This window comes from Alligator mississippiensis, chromosome 4 (genome assembly GCF_030867095.1).
Source record: "Alligator mississippiensis isolate rAllMis1 chromosome 4, rAllMis1, whole genome shotgun sequence".
Taxonomy (NCBI): domain Eukaryota; kingdom Metazoa; phylum Chordata; order Crocodylia; family Alligatoridae; genus Alligator; species Alligator mississippiensis.
The window spans coordinates 171,819,173-171,842,315 of NC_081827.1; the positions used below are offsets into that span (position 1 = coordinate 171,819,173).

At 43.9% G+C, this 23,143-nt stretch overlaps 1 protein-coding gene across 5 annotated transcripts in view; it reads left to right on the top strand.

Annotated features, from left to right (window-relative positions):
* Window positions 1-23,143, top strand: part of CARF (calcium responsive transcription factor) — a 55,811-nt gene that overhangs the window by 27,903 nt on the left and 4,765 nt on the right. For all 5 annotated transcript variants that reach the window (XM_006273499.4, XM_019492171.2, XM_019492173.2 and 2 more), the window contains 7 exons: window positions 1,957-2,077; window positions 4,295-4,438; window positions 5,207-5,440; window positions 6,403-6,565; window positions 10,673-10,748; window positions 18,336-18,466; window positions 22,156-22,522. In XM_006273499.4, coding sequence (XP_006273561.1) covers window positions 1,957-2,077; window positions 4,295-4,438; window positions 5,207-5,440; window positions 6,403-6,565; window positions 10,673-10,748; window positions 18,336-18,466; window positions 22,156-22,522 — 1,236 coding nt within the window. The remainder of the gene's footprint in view (window positions 1-1,956; window positions 2,078-4,294; window positions 4,439-5,206; window positions 5,441-6,402; window positions 6,566-10,672; window positions 10,749-18,335; window positions 18,467-22,155; window positions 22,523-23,143) is intronic.

The window sequence follows — 23,143 nt, forward strand, 5'->3', positions numbered from 1 at the left end:
CTTGAAGTACATAAAAAAACCCATATAAAGCTGTGTCTTTGGCCAAATCTTCAAATCTCTGTGAACCGATTTGGAGGCTTCTGATTCAATTTGAAGAGATTAATGGGTCTCCTGATTTGATTCAGAGATTCGGCCACCGAATCCAGCCGTATCTACTCCGATTTGAACCAGCGACTGAAGCTTCACACATCCCTAATATATAATGCTTGCCTGGTCAGACTTAGAGCAAGGAGGGATTATGTAATATCTCTACATCAAGGGCGGGCAATTATTTTGGGCAGAGGGCCGCTTACTGAGTTTCGGCAAGCCATCGAGGGCCGCATGATGGTCAGCCTAGTGCAGATTAGTATTAATTTTCTAAATTTTTTAGGGGCCCCGTGGGCTGGATAGAATGACCTGGTGAGCCACATCCGGCCCCGAGGCTACATTTTGCCCGTCCCTGTCCTACATACTACTCCACTAACACATTTTATTTCTAGCCTGCAACATTCCCACTATTAAAATCTTTAGAGCAGAGTCTGTCAGTTACCAAGAGTGGCTGATTTACTGAATTGTAGTTATCTGAAATTCCTAAATAACTGAAGGTCAGTGACACTATTCCAGAGTTACACTTGCCAGAGGCTTTACTGAGGTACAGTTTCAGGCTTCCAGAGATCCTGAGCTGTTCAGGTTTGAAGTACCATTCTTCAATAGCTTGTAACCTCTATGTAAGTGGAGTTTTTGTGTTACCTTGTTTGCCTCTCTTTCTGTTGAAGCAGGTAGCCTTGAGAAAGCTAGCTAGCTTCATATATTGTAAAATAGGATGTTCTGATCATCAAGATCCTGACTTTACTAAGATTTCAGACATGCTATACCTTTGTAAAATTGAGGTCCTGCCAATTTTTTGCAATGCCTGTAAATAGGGACAGTTTTGATACTACCAAAAATTATTCTTCATAAGTTACATGAGCCAAAACTTGTTTTCTGAGGGTTTTGTTCATTAAACCAAAGTACATTAAACTATTTCTGAATTAGTCTCTGGTTTTATGTGCATTGATTTTTTATTTTTATTTTTTTTAATGGTACATGCTTGTACAAGGGATTATCATTCATGTAGAACCATTTGTCTCAACAGTATGATGCATTGAAAGTGCTAGCTGTTTCACAAGCTAGGAAGTGGCATATAAAAAGAAAAGGTCAAGGGTAGTTTGATTGTGGGAAAAGAAGTGCTAGGGACTAAACTTAAGTGTTTAGTATAAATAATCTCCCTTCTTAGCTATGCTCTGCCAAACTATAGCCAGCATTTCACTCCACTTGATCAGATGTCTGAATAAAAGAATGAAGTTTTTTCAGTGAAGTTTACAGCTAAATTAAGTTCTGTTTTGTAATGCTTTTAGGGGTTCTATATTCATGTCACATTGGTTAACATAAGAGATTGATCAAATGTGGTCAAAAGAACAGAACTTTGAAGGAGCATTCAAGTTCAGATTTTTTTTTTCTTACAATTGATTTGCTGTGTAATTTAGGACAGATCCTATAATTCGGGGAAGATCCTGCTACCCTTATTCATGCTTATCAGCATCTTATTCTGTGACTAGCTCAGAAAATGAATCATTATGTAAAGTAAGGATGCTAATAGGAGTAAAGGTGTCAAAATATGGCCTTTATCCTCCCTGTAAAATGATTGTTGCAATATTTTAGTTTCCTACCTGATAGAAGTACTCTGAGGAATAATTATTTTGGAAAATGCTATGAACAATGTACAGTGCTCTCTGTAAGTGCCAAGTTTCATTTTCAGAAAGGCTGGTACTCGGTAACTCAGGTATTTACTACCCTGAACACACTAGTCCTCAAAGTATGTGAAAATAATTTAAATAAAGTGTTTCAAATTTTTTTCCTTCAGAATTTTTTTAATAGAGTTTATGGAATTATTGGACGCTTGAATTTATAGTTGAGCCGGTTAATTTCTATCCACAGGAAGTAGAGCCATTGTGATGGAGTGCCAGTATGGGCCAAGGAGGAAAGGTTTCCAGCCCCGAAAAGCTGGTGAGCAGGAAAATTCCTCAGGCCATCTGTACAAAGCCACTTGTCCAGCGCGGTAAGCATTAGCAAGAAAATTGAAAAAAAACCCAACCAAGGCTCTCATCTGAAGACGCTGCCAGTGCTACAAGAGCTTGTTTCTCAAGAAATATGACTGATAACTGTATGCTATTAGAATGACATTTGTCTTGATCCTGGTACCTGTTCACACCATTGTCTACCAGATAGTGCGTAGGGATCATTAAAGCACAATTAACCCTTAAATAGAACATGAAATATGAACACAGACAACTCGAGCGTCCTAAAATCAAAGTCTAACTTTATTAGTAAAACAAGTATTATCTTAGCAGTTTCTATATTCAGAGAGAGAAAAACACTTAGTACAATGATCTCACCCCATACCAGATGTTACTTTGCTTCACAGAAAAGATGGCCACTCAGTTCCTGAAGCAAAGGGTGTGTCATTGGCTGGGACAATCCAGACAGGTGTTGAAAGTTGGATTCATAATGCAAATGATGATAACAACAACACATGCTTAACTTTCTTGCTCCCCCTTTTATGCTTTTCTTTAAACTTAACTTCTTTGACTCCTCACTTTTGGATTGGTCTCTCTGCAGTCAGCATATTTTATCCTGTCACCATGTTCCTTTATTCAACAGACCCATTACGAGCACAGCTCTTAATTTGGCCTTTTTCCAGTGTCTTACTTTTAGGCGTTGTCCATTGGTCTCCTTTATCACCTTCATTAACATATCCAATCATTTCATCCCTCTGATTCAGCTGGTTAGTGCCAAGTTCAGTTAATTTGAGCTAGTAACAAAACTATTACTATGTTGTGTTAGAAAAACTTCTCACAGTGATAGAAAAAGGAAAGAAACATCATGCCATGCGAGCAAACTTAAAGCAGGAAGCTGCTTGCAAGAAACAAGGCCAGCTGATATTGCCAGCACCAGCAAAATGAAAAGTTCAGATAACAATGAGGCTATACAGAACTTTAGGCTAGAACTTTAGGCTGGATATAAAGGAAACATTAAACAGTACTATATTTCACCACTCTATAAACAGGTACAACTTTAAAGCCTAAAATATGACAAGATACCCTAATATACCAGTCTTGGTCTTAGTACCAGTCTATGTTAAATGTATGTTCAGAAGAAGAATGAATAATTTTCTGAGTGGATGTTGTTAAAATTGATGGGTTTCTTAAATCTTCTATTTTGGGTCCCACTTGCTAGGAATTCCAGTATACCTTATAAGTCCAGCCCACAGACCGGACTGGGCCCCTCCAGCCATGCTCACTGCCAGAGCTGCTGGGGCTAGTCTCCATGGAAACCCTGGCCCCCCCACTGTGACCACTCTGCTGCTTGTGGGGTCTCCATGGAAACCGCCCACAGCAATGCAGGCAGGGACTGCTGGGAAATGGAGTCCGGCTGCCGGCTGGATCCTCTATTTTGCTCACCCCTGCCTTACAGGCTCTTAAATCATTATACATGTAGGTTATAACAACACCATTGGCATTTATTCTGGTCTTCATTTTGGCAGTATATAAGCTGGGTAACAGTTATTTCAATTTATTTCAATTTTCTAAAAAGGGCAAAAAAGCCTTATAGATTTTGGTTGACCTGTTTGTTTTTGCCTCTAGTAATTTGGAAGAATATATTTTTTTCAAATTAACATTGACAATGGATCATAGTGTCAAACTGTTTATTGTGAAGTTGGTGGTTGGGGAACTTTAGGTGAAAGGGGGGCAGGAAACCTCCTAAGTTACCAGGGTTATCAATTAATGACGTGTGCAGTTTTTTAAAATGAAAGTTTCATATGAATTTATGGTGTTTTATATTACCCTGTGGACTGATATATCCAGAAGCTATGCAGACTGATTTGCAGCCAGTAATTGATCAAAATGATGGGATAGAATGCAGTATGGCAGTGACCCAGATTTATTGGCGAAATCTCTGTCTAACCTACATATGGAATCCAAATTTACCAAAGCACTTCTTCTTATCTAACTCCAATAACATCCTCCAGTCTCCATCCTTCTCCTCCTCCTTCTCTGTGAACTTTCTGCTATTAATTTTCTGTGCTTTGGTTCTTCAGTCTTCCAGTTCACTTACTATCTTGCGAACAAACCTTTGTGTGTACTTCTGGGGTTTCTCTAGAGCTTCTCTGCAATAAATTTTATAATCTGAAATAAAATAGCTGGTGTTTCTGTCTCCTCCTGAAGAAAAGTATAATGAAACCAGGTGTTTTCTGGTCTGTTTTATTCCCTGGAAGAATCTATATTAAAAAGGTTCAAAAGTTTCCTGAGTACAGAGTTCCTACTGACCCCAAAATTGACAAGAAAATCATACGAGTGGAGCAAGAGAAAGCATTCAACATGCTGAAGAAGAATTTGATGGATGCAGGAGGGGTTCTCAGGTGAAATTTCCATCTATTTAATTATCTTGACAAATTAATGATAAACAAATTTGTTGCTGGGGGGGGGGGGGGGGGGGGGTTCCTCTCCCCTTCTCTATCACCATCCCACAAGACAATTTAAAATTTTTTGTAAAAAGCAGAAAGATGCTTTCAGTATTCTTGTTTAGTGTGGAAGATGTTATGTTGTGGGATTAATGCAAAAATACTTCATGATAAAAAGGCAGAAATGGGGTGCAACTTGGGTGTTTAACAGAGACTCATGCTGACTATTGCTAGAATGGCCTTATGCTTTAAATGCAGTTGGTCACTGGAGGTTCACTCCAGATATTGGCAGAGAAGTGGGTGGAGAGAGTCCTTCAGCAGAATAACCTTAAAGCAGTTGCTTTTCCTTTAGATTGTAGGGAAGGGGAAGGACATCAGAGGAGCACAGTAGTGAAGTAAAATCATCTTTGTGTGCATGCACCTTGCCCCTGAGCTGTGGTGTGCAGCTCTGCCATGCTCTCTGTGACCTTTTGAAGTCTTAACAACTGTGGAAAATCAGCTGTCTGGAAAGAGCAGCATCAATGCCCACAATTAATGCTACTGGGGTGAGAGTGTTTTGGACATAGTAGAGGTGTATGTGCACATACCTCAAATCCTGTTGGTAGCCTTAATGATGAGGTCCTCATTCACTAGATTTTGTTCCAAAACCTGGAAAAGAATTTAAATAGTCTTGTTTTGCTGTCTCTACTTGGGAATTGGACCTGGAAACTCTCTCTGTCTCGTCAGGTGGTATGTGCAGTTACCCACCCAGCAAGCGCACCAGTACCATGAAATGGAGCCCTTCTGCCTTCCTCTTTCACCCTCCCATTTCCCCATATCTTCTCCTGAGGAAGAGGAAGATGGACTGAGAGATGAGAACTGTGCTTTGCCCTCTCGGCTTCATCCGCAAGTAGCAGATAAAATCCGAGAACTGGTATCTCAGGGAACAGAACAAGTGTATGCTGTGAGGAAACAACTAAGGTATAGCATAATCTACTCTAAGTCAGTTAGCTTCTTTCTATAGTGCTATATCAACCATTGCATTAATTTGCCTTGCAACAGTAGGGCAAGGCTGACTTTTTTTTCTCCACAAATGATATTAGCATTTGTTTTAACTGAACCTTTACCCTTACATGTTAATATCAGATGTGTTGTCTTCTCTTGCCTCATTATATATTATTGCTTAAGGCTGCTCTTCCAAGTATTGAAACTCCAAGTTTTGCTAAAATAGCTCCCTAAAAATTTTAGGTCATGAGATTGGATGCAAAGGGAGTCATGCTGTGAACTATATTACCATATTTACCTAAATCCAAGACAACTTTGAATTTAAGATGACCCCTGCCCCCCAAAAGTTAGATTCTTTACATATGGAAAAATAACACATTTATAAAGTTTTCTATATAGAATTTAATAAATTATTGGAGGGAGTTCTTAAATTTACCCCGCCCTCCCACTGCTAAAGCAGGGGGAGGAGGATGCAGGCAGTGGGGTGGCAAGTGATGAAGGGGACAGGAAGCCTGACCCCTACATCTTTCTGCCCCCTGCTGCTTACTGTGTACAACAGTTCTGGCTCTGGTTCTGGCTCCAGGCACACAGTGGCTTCAGGTCTGGGGAGGCAGCTACTCTAGCCCTAGTCATGCAGCCGTGACAGCAGCAGCTCCAGCTCTGACCCTGGGTCCAAGTTGGGGCTGTAGCCAGAGCTGCAGCAGCTGTGAGCCCCAGGCCAGTACATCAAATCCAAGATGAGGTTCCCCACTCCCATCCATACTGAATGGGGGAGAATCCTTGTCTTGGATTTGAGAAAATACAGTAACTTGTTCGGATCATATTTGTGGAAAGAGGAGAAGACTGTTGGGAGGGTGTGGGGAAGTAAAATCTGCTAATACGCAAATATATTTTTAACTGCTTCCTCTTGCCATCCTCCATTTTCTAACACACGACAGAAAATATGTGGAACGCGAGCTTTTCAAACCGGATGAAGTGCCAGAGAGGCATAACCTGTCTTTTTTCCCCACTGTGAATGACATCAAGAACCACATCCATGAGGTGCAGAAGTCCCTGAGAAATGGGGAGATGGTGTATAACTCTGAAAGCATCCCAGCAACGGTACTATTGGTGCTATACTCACTTCTATCCCTCTTTTCTTTTTTTTTCTAACTTTGGTTGAAGGATTTCAGGATTCATCTAAAAGTTTCTGCTGACTCTTGTATTCCTAATAATAACATTTTCAAAGGACACTTTGCCTGGGGAGTAATAAATGATATCTGAGTAAGGGTCTTTAGGCCTTTGATAGCTATATTTATCTCATCAATTGACAGTTTGTGCAATAGTCGCATATAATGACGTCATGAAATGAAGGATGTGTCTTCTGGAAGAATGATCATAGCATTGCGAGGTTGTAATTCTTGCCCTGTCATCTTGAGTGTCTTGAAGTCATTTCTTGCTTTTCCTCTGGAAAAGAGGGATGAAATGTACCTTCCTACTTCATGTGAGATAGTTAATGCCTATGTAGTGTTTTGAACAGGTAAAGGACTATACTAGTAAATAGTACTTAACATACCTAAAAATGAATACAAAATAAATATTTAAAATTGTGCAGTAACTGTAATGTATATTGTCCATTAATTTTCTGTGGGGTCATTTAGAACACACAATGACAGTAATTTCTCTAGTTTGAAAGGCAAAGTTTATATTGGCTACGAGGAAATTCCCTGGATGTAAACCCATTTCTGCCAGAATGTAGTATGGTGAAGATTTTGTATTGCTTAATATATGCTGCCATGATAACCAGGGTATATCCTCCAGCTTCACAGCACTTCTGGTCATAGTGAATAGATGCATCTTCAATACCTAGTATGGTGGTTAACATTAAGGCTGCTTACAGATATAAAAAGCCCCCAAAAAACAGCACTCTACTTTAAACTTCATGTGCCCCTGTGCCGAGCCCAGCACATGGCCAGAATAGGCATCATGTTAGTTTGAACCAGCTTGCCCAACGTCTGTATAGATCGGGCGCTTCAGTGGGACTTTTTTGATGCTTTTATCTAATAGCTGATTGAATTGGCTTTAGGTAAAAGCACCAAAACCCCCCTGCCGAAGTGCACGATTTATACAGATGCTATGGAGCTGGGTCATAGATTCATAGATTGTAAGGCTGGAAGGGACCTCGGAAGATCATCAGGTCCAACCCCCTGCACCAGTCAGGAAAGATAGCTGGGGTCAAGTGACCCCAGCAAAGTGACTGTCCAGTCTCCCCTTGAAGATTTCTAGGGCAGGCGATTGCACCACCTCTGGAGGGAGCTTATTCCACAATCTAGACACTCTAACTGTAAAGAAGGTTTTCCTAATGTTGAGCCTGAAAAAATCTTCCAGGAGTTTGTGGCCATTACTCCTGGTTTTCCCCAAGGGTGCCCTGGTGAACAGTTGTTCAACAAGCCCTTGATGTATTCCCCTGATATAGCATTAAGCTGCTACCAAGTCCCCTCTCAGTCTTCTCTTTTCCAGGCTGAAGAGTCCCAGGTCCCTCAACCTTTCCTCATATGGCTTGCTGTGCAAGTCTCTGATCATATGGGTGACCCTTCTCTGGACTCTCTTAAGCTTCACCATGTCTTAGTTAAAGTGCGGTGCCTAGAATTGGACGTAGTACTCCAGCTGGGGTCTCACCAATGCTGAGTAGAGTGGAAGAATCACTTCCTTGGTTTTGCTGGAGATGCATTGATTGATGCATGCTACAGTGTTATTTGTCCTGCCAGTTACAATGTCGCACTGCCGGCTCATATTCATACTGTGATCTATTATTACCCCCAGGTCTCTTTCATTTGTGGTGTGTCAGTTCGGCACCACCAGGCCTGTAGGTGTTTAGGGAGTTGTTCCTCCCCAGGTGGAGCACTTTACATTTCTCAACATTGAACTTCATCTGGTTCTGGTCCTCCCAACTTGCTAGCCTGTCTAGATCCACCTGTATCTGTAGCCTATCTTCAAGTGTGACCACACTTCCCCATAATTTGGTGTTGTCTGCAAACTTGGCCAGTGAGCTCTTCACCCCCACATCCCAATCATTGATAAAGATGTTGAAAAGTACCGGACCAAGCACCGACCCCCATGGGACACCTCTGGCCACTTCTTGCCAGGATGACACAGATCAGTTCATTAGAACTCTCTGGGTCCTACCCCGCAGCCAGCTTCATACCCACCTAACTGTCTCACAGTTAAGCCCACAATCCTCCAATATTCTTGTGAGAACATCGTGGGATACCAGGTCAAAGGCTTTATGGAAATCAAGGATACAATGTCAACCTCTTCTCTCTTATCCAGGTGGCAAGTTATCTGATCATAAAAGGAGGTGAGGTTGGTAAGACAAGACCTGCCCGTGATGAAGCCATCCTGGCTGTCATTCAGAATCCTACCTTCTGCAAGCCTATCGCACACAGATTCCTTAATGAATTTTTCCAGGATTTTCCCTGGGATAGAAGTTAGGCTAATTGGCCTATAGTTACCTGGGTCCCCCCCCCTCCTCCCCTTCTTGAAGGATGAGCACAACATTGGTCCCAGTCCTCAGGGACCTCTCTGGAGTGCCACGATTTTTTGGAAGAGTTTTGCCAGGGGCTCCACGATGATTTTGGCCAGCTCCTTCAGCACTCTTGGTTGAAGTTCATCCAGTCCTGCTGACTTGTATGTCTAATTTCTTTAATTGATCACACACCAGTTCTACGGCAATAGTAGGAAGGCAGTCATTCCTGACCTCATTCTATAGTCTATCTGGCATGATTTTCCCTTGGCTTGGTGAAAGACCGAAGCAAAGTAGTCATTCAGGAATTAAGTTTTCTCCTGAGTGCTGGTAACCAGATGTCCTGAATTGTTGAGCAATGGCCCCACACTCCCATTTCTTTTCCTCCAGTTCCCTATGTACCTAAAGAAGGACTTCTTGTTGTCCTTGATTCCTGTTGCTCATTTTAGTTCAGTCACCACCTTAGCCTTTCTAATTCGTTCCCTACAAGGGTCAAACTAATGCAGTGCTTCTGGTAAAGTGCATTTGTTTTGGGTTTTTTGCCATGTCTGTCATCAGCCTAAATGGACCAGACAGAATATCAGGAGAGTGAGAGGGCAGCAATACGTGAGAGACAGAAAGTGTGTGTATGTGGGAGAGAGAAAATGGGAGGTGAGAGAGAATGTTATGTTGATGTGTGTTACTTTTACGCTTCATAAGAGGAGGAGGATTTCAGCCAAGATCTGAATAAGGGTATGTGCATTGGGGAATAAGAGGTCTGATGTATATTGGATGGCTTGGAAGAAGGCATGAGGGAAGAAAGGGACTTGCATCAATGGAGTGAAGGGAATGAAATTTATTGTTATAACAGATGGTTTGACTTGGGGAGCAAGTAAATCTATTTGTAAAGGTGTTTGAAGAGCGGAATGACTTGGTGTAAGTAGTGAGGAAGGATGAAAATACTGGCTATTGCATTTGGGATGAGTGCAAAGGAAGTGAGACAAGGAGATTGCAGTAATTGGATGAGAAAGCAGTACATGACTCTGAACCCAGAAAGTTGTATGCAGGGCTTAAATGAGGTTTTTAACAACCTCTGATTTGTATGTCACTGCTCTAATGGAACTTCAGTCACACTATTTAGAAGTCAGTTGATGTTTTAGGGTTTCTTTTAAATAAAAATGTCTAATTACATTTCAAAGCTTAATTTATTAATACATTTTATAAGTAAATTTTAGGGGTTTTTTTTCTTTTTGTTCTAACTTGCCCAGACCTGAATTCATGGCTCTGTTTCTCCTGCAATGACATAAGTATATAAAGAGGGCACACTGAAGAATTATTTTATTCTTTTATAGGCATTTGTGATATTTTCTGCTTTTGCAAGATACAAACAGAATCTTGAATTCAAGTCCTATCCTGTAAATAAAAAAAAACCTTATTTTCAGATCGTTTGTTTTTATATGTTTAATTTTCAGTTTTAAAGTCTACCCACAACCTGTGGCAGTTTAACCTACCAGTTACAGAGTGTTTTAAATCCTTTTGAAACATGGCACTTTATCTTTAAGAATCTGAAAAATTACCCAAGACTTCAGAAAATACACAGTATAAGGAAATAAGAAGGTAATATTTTGGCTGTTAGTTTTCATTATGGTTTGAACCTTTCCAGTATCATAGAGAATATTCAGGTGCTTTTCCCATTTTAGACGACTAACTTTTTTTTCTCCTTTCAGTTGCAGTGGACCACAGACAGTGGGAATATATTCACGGAGACAGTAACTGTTACATTTGCATCACCACCTGCAGAGGGTAGGAGCATGTCATATCTTGGTTGTCTTCAATTTTTGTTTCAGGTGTGTCACAAAGTAAAACTTCCTGCCAGAGAGCTTAGCATACTTAGTCATTAAAGGAAAAATGATGGCAAGAACCGACTATTGGAGAAGAATCTTCCCCCACTCCTACCCCTTCCCCTGTCCCCCTTCACTACATATATGAGAAATGTGTTTGAAGTTCCCAGTATAGCAAGTAGCAGTCATTAAAACCATAGACTTTGCCTTCTAGACAGCCTTTAACATGTCAAGATTTGGGTTTCTATGAATGTAGTAGTGTGAGCATATTAAAGAGCTACTTCAGTTTTGATTCACAGAAAATGCTAATAATGTCTGGATATAGAATCATGAAACATGCTCTGTGGAGTGATGTTTGTAACAGGATATGATGATCTCAATAGGGTTCAGTTCGCTGATACCCTTAAAATGTGTGAGCTCTCACATGCTTTACAGCTACACCTGGGCACCTTGCTGACTCAGGACCAAGTGAAGTTGGTGGCACATTGATTTCACGTGCAAATCTTTAAGACTCTGATTATGTCATTGGAATGCAATTTAATTTTTCCTAGTCGTAATTATAATAAAACACAGATTTTTAGCTGACACCAGTTCAGCAAGACACATTTTTTTGTTAAGTAATACTTTTGTCAAGTAACCTCTCTCTTAGCTAAAGCACGTTGCGAAGTCAGTATCTCTTCACAGCAATTACTGTGCCATTAACAGAGAAATGAAGAAAAGCCAAAATGTGATTTCTGAAGGAGTTAGTGCTGTCAGAATGGAGTCATATTGCAAGATTAGTTGTTGAGAGAAGCTCATTGCACATAATGCTTTTGTCTTAAGTGGGTAACTATTACTGCTTTAGATCAGATTATTTGATGAGCAGAGATCCTATTTTTCGCTAATTAAAATGGCAAATTCTCTGATAAAAATGCAAATTATCTGATGAAAACACAAAAATCCGCAATTAAAATGAAATGCCACGATAGATAGATAGATAGATATCAATTGAATATGATGTTTCATTGATATATTTACAATTTTAAAGCAGTTTAGAAGCCTACCAGTGCCTCACTCACCATAATAAAATAAATTCTAGATACCTCTACATTTTGGTATTTGATTTTGGGTTTTTTATCATGGAAAACCAGAGCTCACCCTGCCCCTTAGCTGACAGACTGCAAGCCAGACCCCTCACTCTTCCCTCCCCACCCCACCCCACCCCCCAACAGGCCCTGGCCCTGCTGGTGCCCCTTGCCCCTCACCCCCCACCCACAGCCCTCTCCCCCCCGCCCCAGCCCTGCTGGAGAGGAGCCTCCAGCTGCTAGGGCTACAGGGCCAGGAACCCAAGTCCGCAGCACCCGAGCCCTAGCATCTGCTAGCGGGAGGCCACTCCTGTGGTGGAGCAGAGCACAGAGCCTGGCTTCCCCTTCTCCTGTGGGTGGCATGGCTGGAGTGGAACCCATGGGGGTAGGGGCAGACTGCCTGCTGCAGGCTTGGGCAGGGAGGCAGGGGTATCCGTGCCCGCTAGATCTGTGTTGGGGGTCAGGGCAGACTGCCTGCTGCAGGATTGAGCTCCCTGCCTTGCTGCCCTCCCCCAGGGCCGCCTTGGCCCTGCAGTCAGGACCTGGCATGGCAGGGCAGGGTGGAACTGGACAAGGAAGCTCCTTGCTGCTGCAAGCCCTGTGCAATGTGTTCCCTGCTTGCCCAGCAGCAGTAAGGGGCACAAGCCTGCACTGCTGCTGCTAGGTGCTGAGGGGATGCCTTGGCTGGGTGATTCAGGGCTAGGAGCTTCCCTGCCTGGCCCCACTTTGCCCTTCTGTACCAGGTCCCACCCACTGAGCTGCAGAGGGGGAGCCTCTGCTCCATACACAGGTCCCCCCTGCCCCCTTAGGAGTGCATGCAGCGGTGGGGAGCTGGACCCCCACCCCCTGGACGAGCCGCCCGCATCCCTGTCCTGCTCCCCACTGGGGCCCTTTGGCCATCCATTCCAGCCCCAGGCCCCAAGCCCCATGCACTGCCTGGTTAGGTAGCAGTCCCAGCCCCAGCCCTGCCCAACTCCCCCCCTCCCTCCTTCTCTCTCAATGGGGGCCTGAATCCTCTCTTCTCCCTCTCCCCCTCCCCCCCGACCTGTGGCAACTGCTCTCCAGGTTGCTTGGTGGCCATTTGCATGTCCAGTAGACCTGTGCGAAGCTTCAGTAGCTGATTCAATTTGCAGGAGATTTGGCCCGATTCAGGGACCGAATATCGGAATCTGAATCAAATCGGGAGACCAATTAAAAGCTCCAAATTGATTCAAAGCATCCAGATTGATTAGGAAAAGCTTTGGAAAAGATTCAACCACTTCAGAGACAAAGCCATAAACTAAACAGGCAGCTGACACAGCTGCCTCCAGCTGGTAAGTGTTGGGGGAGGGAGTAGGGAAGGGGCGTGGGGGAGGGCTGGGGCTGGGACATGCTGCCCAGCCAGGGCAGGGGGGGGGCGCATTACTTGGGGAGGGGGGCAAGTGGGCACGGGATGTGGGTGCGGCAGCACTGGGAGCAGGGGCTCTGCTGCTTGCCCAGCTGGAGAGGGAGGGCGGGATGTGGGCATGGTTCACTCCAGGTGAAAGGGGGCAGGTGGTAGCAGGGCATAGCCCTCTCTCCCAGCACTGCCGCGCCTACATCCCACACCCCCGGCAGCAGGTGGCAGCAGGGCAGAGCCCCTGCTCCCAGCACTAATGTGGGTGCGGCAGCACTGGGAGTGGGGTCTATGCCCTGCTGCCTGAAGCGAGCCACGCCTGCATCACACAGACACACCCCACTCCACGCCAGCGGGGCAAGTGGCAGCAGGGCATAAGCCCCCATGGCCCCCTTTGCCAGGGCAGAGGCAGGCACAGCCAGAGAAGCCATAGGAGAAGCCCCCATGGCTGCCCTACCCGGCCCCATCCTCCATCCAGCCCCAGCCTCCTGGTACTTCGGGGGGGGGAAAAAAAAAGCCCCATACTCACTGGCTGTAGTAGCGGCATTCAAGGCCTCTAAGGGCTTGTGGCAGAGCCCCACCATGCATTGGGGGACAGTGGGGATCACATCCCCCACTTGGCACCCTTGCAGCAGCTGTCACATCGCACGGGTGCAGCGTGGCTCAGCAGGGTGCTGTGCTCTGTCTGGGAGCTGGGGTGGCTCCAGCAATCACCTGGAGCCTGGTACCACTGTACCCCAGCTCCCAGACAGCACATGGCGCCCTACAGAGCTGCGCTGCACCCGCATGATGCGGGCAAACCCTGCTGCACCCGCCCGCTGCCGCTGCCTGCCCCTGCCCTGTGCTGTGTGGGGGCGCTCTGCCACAAGCCGCTAAAGGCCCCAGTCACCACTACCAAAGCCTGTAAGTGCGGAGCTTTAAACAAAAACACCCCCCCAAAAACGCTGCACTCACTGGCTGCAACAAGGGCAATTGGGGTCTTTGGGCAGACGTGGCAGAGCCCCACCATGCAATGCAGGGCAGCAGGGATCATGCCCCACCCCGCCTAGCGCCCATGTGGCAACTGCCTCGTGGTGTGGGTGCAGTGTGGCTTGGCAGGGCACTGCACGCTATCCCGAAGCTGGGGCAGCTCCACTTGCCAGCTGGAGCCTGGCACTGCTCAGCCCCAGTGACCCCAGCTCCCATGCAGCGCATGGCGCCCCGCCAAGCCAAGCTGCACCCGCATCATGGGGCAGCTGCCGGGTGGGTGCCAGGCAAGGGGGGGTGATCCTAACCCTAACCACTGCCCCCCACTACGCTGTGTTATGTGGGGGGGGCTCTGCCATGAGCGCCCAGAGGCCCCAATCGCTGTTGCTGCAGTCGGAGAGTGCAGGGCTTCTTTTTAAAAAAAAAAAGTGTGGGGACTAGGCTGGAGCTGGGTGGAGGATGGGGCCAGGCTAGGCAGCCATGGGGGGTTCTCCCGTGGGTCTCCCTGCCCGGGGAGAGGTAGGCACAGCCAGAGGAGCTGCGGGAGAACCTGCAGCCACACAGCTGTGCCTGCCTCTCCCTGGCCGATCAAAATTGCTGAACCTCTCCAAATCAGTGCCAAATCTTTCAAACCTGATTTGGCCAAATCGATTCAGGACAGTGATCTAAATCTCTGAATCGAATCACTGTCCTCCGAATCAGCTGAAACCGAATCCTAATCGAATACTTCCTTATGCGCACAGGCCTAATGTCCATGCACATGGTGCCCCCTGCCTGACCACCCTCCTCCCACTGGAACTCTGCCAGCCTGCAGAGAGCTCTTTGCAAAAGTGCAAAATCCACGTGTTTCTTCATTAAAATGAGAAATCTGTTTTTCTTGGTTTTTCTGTCTGAAATAGAAAACCCGGATCCCTACTGGTAAGGCTTGTATCTAGACCGTTGACTGTTTCCATATTTTTAAACCTGTTTAACCCTGCAAGTAGAACATTGTGGCACAAAAGAAGGCTCTTCCCTATTCTTTCCCCTCTCTTGTATATATGATCATTTTCAATGTGTTAAAATGACTCTAAGCATCTGTAATTTAGTTAATATCAGTGGTCGTCTTGTACCATTATGTCTTTGGGATGTAGCATTGTAGTACCTTATAAAAAAGGTGTTTGATACAGGATTCTGTAGATTATTAAAGGAACACTGTCAAGGTTGTTATGCTTAAAGATTTACCTGTATTGACAGTTATCCTGCATTGCAGTTCTTGCCTGAAGAATTCCTGATAGGTTTGATTCTTCCTATAACCTAATCTAATCCTTATTGATATTGTAGCAGTAAAGGTACAAAAACAAAAGTTTGGCTTAATGTGTGATGTGTTATTTTTCATAAATGACCTGGTGAACGTAGTTCGTGGTGAGAGGTTGTGTACACCAGTGCATTTACAACCAGTTGCACACTAAGTTAGGCCTTTGTTTTTTGTTTTTAATTTTTATTTTAGCTGCTGTTGCAATGGACCAATTTGAACTGAAAAACATCCCCTACGCTTGGAACTCTTAAGGTAAGAATTTCAGGATGGACAACTGTCAAAATACAGGAGATCAAGTTTTAGATTTAATAATTTGAATAGCGTTTCTCTTCTAAGGAAGGCTTATTTTAGAGCAGAGGGAACCTAGAAAGCATCAGTTTCTGTTTATCTTTATACACATGCTTCTTAATGACTAGTTTTTTATAGTTGGGCCCATGGTGTTTGTGCCTTTAGAAGCTTTTAGGAGCAGGTCATCAGTGGGTGGTCCTAGGGTGTTTAGTTCCTGAAGGTAGGAAGTAATGTGGAAAGATCAAATCTTGTTTTATTCAAAGCCCACAAATAGCTCACTAGCACAAATTAAACTCATGAAACAAGATGCTGTTTTAGACATGTGGGTTTACCCAGGTGTCTGTACAACTTAACTAGACGCCTCAGTTATCTAACAATTAACACTTTTCTTTCCAGCCTATTTTGTCATCTTAATCCTGCTCAAATGAGTCTGTGGTGTTTATAACATTGTATTAATTTTTGCAGAAACAGAGTATGATATAACAAATATAGGCATATATAATTTAACTTAAAAAATAAGTAAAAAGAGAGGATACCTAAGTCACTTTCACGCATTTGAAATGGTGGCAAGTGGAAAAGAGCAACTGATGCCCAAGTAAACTGCTTTTAGTATGAGGGGTTTGTTTTTTTTCAGTTTGTCCCAAATGTGGACAAATCTTATCTTGCAGAGAAGTATCAGCAGAGGAAATGGTGGTTTGCTTTTCTATTAGGAATACTCTATTATTTTACATTTGGGTTCTTCAGGGTATGGCAGCCTTTTTCTTGTCCTCTGCAAAGCATAGAATCAGTTGCATTGTAGCTTTGTAAGTCTAGAGGTTCTTTCAACTCTGTTGTGAAGTAGTGTTCTCTATTTAAGCAAAAAAGTTTCAGAAACTGTTAAAAGGCTATACACTTAACCAGAGTATGTATTTATCCTGGAAAATGAGCCTTGATTAGCTTCTGTCAATTTCAAGGCTTCTTATAACAGCCTTTTGATAGCTGATTCCACTTAAGCATTTCTGCCACCAGTTATTAGACAATTCAATGGAATACAGTTATAATTCATAGTAGACAGTGGTGCTGAAAGATGCTAGGCATTTAACCAATATGCAGATAGCTAATGTTTGCTCTAATGTAAGTAGGAGGCAAAACATTGGGACTAGCAATGTGTTGTTCAGTTCAATAAACTGTTCTCGTATCTAGTATGCATACAGTGTATACGTAGACATTGTATTAAATACAGTGGACCATTCTTATACTGTGGGACATAAGGTAATAATCAGCCTCACAGAGTGCCATGTGCATAGATGCATTATATGGTATTGAAAATATTTTGAGCAGTGGTTTTCAGCCTGTTGTCTGTGGAACCCTGGGGTCCACAAACTGTCTAAGGGGTCTGCGAAAGATGTCTATGATCAATCAAAGGTATGTGATTGTCCACACTTCAAAGGGGTCTGCACCTCCATTCAAAAATGTTTTGGAGTCTGCAAATGAAAAAGGTTGAAAACCACTGATCTACAGCAATAGTGTACTAGCTATAGGATAGCAAGGTAATTGGACTTAAACAGAAATGGGAACTATATCTTATAGGTGGCCAGTTCTGAACTCAGGATACGTTAAAGTGTCTCTCCTTCCATAGTAACATTGGTGGAAAAGCTAATGTGATTTGCTGAAAGAAGTTTTGTAATTTCTGACTATTCAGTTTCCAGTATTTCTACTTACCAAGCTAATTCTCATAATTACAGATTTTGGATGAGTGATTTTCTTGCTGATTGTGCCTGCTGCTGATTTTGGGAATTAAATTGCATGCCTCTATAAATTTAATGTCATTAAATATATTAAAAATGTTTTGGGTTTTATACAGTGGAAATATGATCATCCAGTAGAAGATACTTTTTTGGGAAGCAGTCATAATAAAGTCTGTTTTGGTTTTGGTTTTTCACAGTAGTGCTTGGGGAGATGGAGGCAATAAAACTTCCCCAGAATATGTCTTCCCATATGGAAATACTGTACAATAACCTGCAAAGAAAGGCTTATGGATAAAAGGGATTTCTTTCAAATTCAAGTTGGCATAGTAGTTTACCTGTACTGATGTTATCTGAATTCCACAGAGCAGGCAGAAACTGCCCTGCAGAAAGCTACAAAGGATAGTACATTTTGTTTTTGTTCTTTTTATACCACTTTTCTCCTAATGGCTGTTCCTTTAGGATGTGTATGCATTAAGACAATTTGCTTTCTGCTTTGACAATAATTCTTTTACTTTTTACATTGCCTAGAATTTGACAGGCAAGGTGTAGAGCAGTTGCTTTTCTTCTTCTTCATTTTACTATCTCTGCCTTGATATATATGCCTGTCATCTTGCTACTGATTGACTTCTGTTCTTCCCCTCCCCCCTTCACTTAATCCTTTCTCATTCCTTTAGTCTTAAATTCTTTGCAGAATAAAAACATTTATTTAAATGTAAGTCTATATGTGTTCCAGTGTTGTAATATAATATATTTGAGCTTTCGAACATCAGATTTATTTAAGGAATCTTTAAACGAAAAGAGAGAATATTTGTTGTACCTGTTTATTCTTCTGTAGGGAGCTCACCAGGAGAATCCGTCATCACCAAAGTGGAACACAGTCAGACTGAGGAGTCCTTGCCTCTGGAGACAGCTCAGCTATTGTCTTCACTCTCATCACTCCGGCCCAAGATATTTGCACAACTTCAGGTAAAATTAAATTCTTAAACACCCTCCATCAAATAGCCAGAATTCCAATACATTTTGTTGTGGAAATCCTGATAGAGATTGGGGACTGCGAGTTTCATCTCCATTATTGCACACTCCCTGCATGAATGTTTGCTAGGTAAAACCAGATTTTGAAGTACCTCAGTTGTTCCTCTGGCAGCTTTCTTTCTTTTTATATCAGCCTCCAACTCATCTCCACTGAAACAGAAAGTTTAGGTTCAAAGATGAACACCTCAGCCCCCTCTCCCTCCTCAGTTAATGTTATCATCTGGGCATCAAGAGGGGTAGATTTTAGGAAGTCCTGGCTATAGTGTTCCTTTCCTTGTCTGCCTTCTTCCCTAAGCTGTCTCCTGTACAGTTATCTAAAGCCTCAAAAATAGGACTGAAAAGGACCTTGAGAGGTCACCTAGTCCACCTCACTGCTCAAAGGCAGCAACAGCTATATCTAAAATGATACCTGAATCGTGAAAGAAACCTTAGTCATGTCCCAGGAACTAGAGGTGCACCGATACATTGGTCCATATCGTATTGGTGCTGGTAAAAGGAAAATTGATGTTATTGGCAATTGGCTTTTTTGGTTGATGTGGCCCATAATGTTGTTAATAAATGCCACGTGCCTGGATAGGAGAAGGGAAGAGGCATGGGGGGGCAGGTCAAGACCTCTGCAGTGAGGGAGAGAGTGGGGCTGAGGCAGGTGTGGGAGGGTGACACGAACAGCTTGTCCGGGGCAGCAGGGGCATCTCCTGCAGCACCCATGGGGAAGGCATGGGGGGCATGTGCCTCCTGGATCTGTGCACGGGGCCAGGACAGGCTGCTGCTGTGGGCTGGAGGTGGCACCAGGCTCTTCCTTGTGGTGGAGGTTGGGCCAGGGGTAGGCAGAAGTGCCATAGCTGCGCGCCCCCCCCCCCCCCCCCCCCCCCCCCCCCCCTGCTCTGCCACCATTCACCTCAAGCGCAGCCCCAGCCCTACCTCCCCACCAGGAAGAGCCTGGTGCTGCCTGCAGCAGCAGCCTACCCTGACCCTGCACACAGATCCAGGGGGCACATGCCCCCATGCTTCCCCTTGGGGTGTGCACAGTGGTAGGAGACACTGCCCCTGTGGCTCCCTCCCGCACTCTGCCCCACCTGCTCCAGCTGGGCAGTGCCTGCCCCACTCCCTCACCACAGGGGCCTCAATCTGCCCCCCGACACACCCCTTCACTCGCCTCCTCCTGCCCCTTCTCCCCCAGCAGACTTACCAGTTGGACGCTGCTCCCTAAACTACTGGGCTGCATATTGGCAATCAGATCAATATTGGCAATCAGATCGGTATTGGCCGATATGTGTCATTGGTATCAGCCTAAAAATTAATGTACCCGTACCAGGAACTCATCTGTTTTTCCAGTTATATCCAAAATTGCAAATCTCTATCCTTTCCTCTATCCATGTTCTTCAGGGATGCTTTCCATGCCTCCTCTTCCCATTCCCCCTCAATCACTCTCATCTAGCCTTGCTTCCTCTTTTCTCCCTGTTTCACCCCTTAATCCATTAATGTGAGGTACTGGGGGTCTGTAGTGCTCCTTCAAGGCATTAAAAACTCATAAAATTCTTTAAAATAAGCATTACTGCCCCTTTTCTGTTTTTGTGGGATGCTTCCTATTAATGTCCCTCTTCTGTGTGCTCTCTGTCCTGAATTCCAGCCTTCTCTGCTATTAGCCACTGTATTGTTTGTTTTCCCCCCCCCTTCATGCTGTGGAAATGACATGCCTCCAGCACTCTGCTCTTTCCCAGCCAACTCTATCATTTTAACGGAGCAGCAGTTCAGGACTGCTTTGCCCTTTTATGCCCACCCTCCTCCTGGGAATATGAGCTAGTGGGGGAATGCTAATACTAAATACAAACAGTACGTTTTAATTTAGGCTTGCAGTTAAGACAGCTGAAAGTGGCCATGAGGCAAAAGGTTGGACACTTCTAACCTATGTCTGTTCTTGTAAGTCATGTGAAACGAGCCTGGGATTGCATAAAATCTCTTCCTGTCTGCAGTAAATTACAAATAGGGATTCCTCCAACACCAGCATACAGTATAAAGTAATAAGGCCAAAGTCCTCGCACTTTATTATTGAGATAGTCAATACCAGGGTGGATAAAAATCAACAATTTTTTTAATTAAAAAAAAATCTAATTTTTTTATAAATTTAAATCAGATTTTTTTGTTTAATCTTTTTATTTTTTTAAGATGCACTAAAACTATTTTTATATAGGTTTACTTAAAGTAAAATAGGTTAAAGCTCAAAGATAGCACCATGGAATAGGGATTATAACTTCTAATTATATACTATTTGAGACAATATATTCATATAACCTTTTTAGAAAAGTTTTATAAATAGGTCACAATAGGCCATGGGCTATATTAGAATCCCAATCTTATGGGGTTCCCAGAGGCTCAGTTTATAGATTAGTAAAGATTAAAGAAAACCACTGTACCCAATGGGGCTCAGGGCTCAGTGCTCAGTCTAGAACAGTGGTCACCAACCGGTCAATCGCGATTGACTGGTCAATCACGGAGCCTCTTGCAATTGATCTGAGGCTGGCGGGGGCACAGGGGGGCTCCCGCCACTGTGCACACCCTGGTGGAGGGCCCCCCCCAATCTATGCACACCAGAGATGGCTGCCATTGACGGCTGGGCTTTGTGCCCTAAGTCCCGCTGCAGCTAGCCCAGGACTGGCCCAATGTTATGTGCATCCCGCCACTGGGCAGGCAGCAGACGAAACTTAGCCAAGCGGTAGGACACATGTGGCATTGAGCCACTCCCAGGCCAGCTGCAGCAGAGCTTGGGGTGTAAAGTCCAGCCTGCAACAGCAGCAGCCTCCTCTGCCCTGCACACAGATTGGCGGCAGTGCTGGGAGTGGGTCTACGGGGAAAGGTGGGGTGGGTTTGGCAACCACCTGAAAATTCACTGTAGCCTCCTGCCCTGGGCACAGCATAGTCTAGCCTCCTGCCAGCAAATTTTCAGGTGGCTGCAGCCTCCCTCTCTTCCCTCCCCTGTAGCCCTGCTCTCAGTACTACCATCACCCAGCCCAATCACAGCCCAGCCTAACACCCCTGCCAGGTAGAGCCCAGCACCACCCCACCCTGCATGCCAATCTGGGGGCACACCCCCCCCAGGCCCTCCCAGACTGCATGCCCCATGCCCCCCGAGCAAGCTGCTCGCAGCTCTGTCCCGCACCCTGTCCCGGCTGTGCAGGGCCTGCCAGTGCCCCAGCCCCAGTCCCTCCCTCACCGCTGTAGATCTTAGGTTGGTTTTTAATTAAAAAAATGATCTCCCACTTAAAAAGGTTGAAGACCGCTGGTCTATAAGGTCCCATTAAGCATCTCTGTGATGCTTAGTTTCAGTTCTGAAACTGGATTCGTCTCCCCAGAGATCCTTGTTAACAGCAGTATATGGATATGAAAGATAACAGACCTGATTACAGCCCTCCTGTCTCTCTGCAAGTTTGCATACGCAGTCAAGCCCTTACCTTTCTCTAAAAGTGCAAAGTTTCAAGAAGTTAAATTAAGGATATCAAACAAGAATTCAAACTTTTTGTAGAAAACAGTGATTAAATCGAGGCTTCCTGACCAGTGATTTAAACCATGATTTCAGTCAAATCCATACTGGTCAATACTAAAGTATTTCTGTCTTCTTTTTTTAGGGATTGCAGCTGCAGCCAACATATGCCTCTACAGATGGAGCATCAGCCCTCATAGCTGTAAATAGCCACTCTCTTCCCAGCCCCGCCACCCTTCTGGATTCCATAGGGAGTGCAATAACTAACCACTCTCTAGTACTCAGCCAAGGACATAACCTTCAAACAGGTGCCAGTTTAACGCAGGGCAACATTAATGCTTCCAGTCTTGGAAATCTGCCTGTACCAGATCAAAATTTGGTTGCTATGGGCCAACTGGTAACTGTCAGAGGTGTGGAGGACACAGGAAACTTGGAAGGAAGTATCCATCAGATTCTTTTGGGAGATGTACAAACTATTCCAATACGGATAGTGGACAACCACCCAGCTCTTAGTAAGTTTGTCTGATTAATGATATTAAAAAAATATAAACTGAAAATATAATTTCTGTAACCAAGTGTGTTCTGGGGTGCTATAGGAAGTTTGTGACTACCAAGTTATTGCTTCAAGTAACTGAATTGGCTGATCTTACTTAGGCTTTATTGCAACTAGTTATATATATTTAAGTTGAAAGTTCAAAAGCAGTGTTGTTAAAAACGTAACTTTTTAAAACTTTAAATCTTTATTCAGTTTTTCATAACCCTTTAATTGAACATTTCTCATTTTTCTTACCCTGAGTTACTATGATTTTCCGTAAATAATATTTTTATTTCTTTTCTAAACTAGCAATTAAAAGGAAATCAACCAACATAGATGCATTTCAAACTCTGTAACTTCAGGTTCTTTTGGCTTTCCCTCCCCTTCACTCTACTACTTTGTGTAAGACCTGTTCTGTTCTTTGGGTAGGTTCAGTTTGTGCTTCCTGTATTTTACTGTGCTGAAATACTTCCAGAGATGCTGGAAGTTGGAGGTTTTTTAATTGTTACTTGTGGGGCTGTCAAACACTTATTTTAAAAAGATAATCATATAATCAAATCAGACTCTTATACTTTCCTAAAACAGAAAGCCCCTAAAA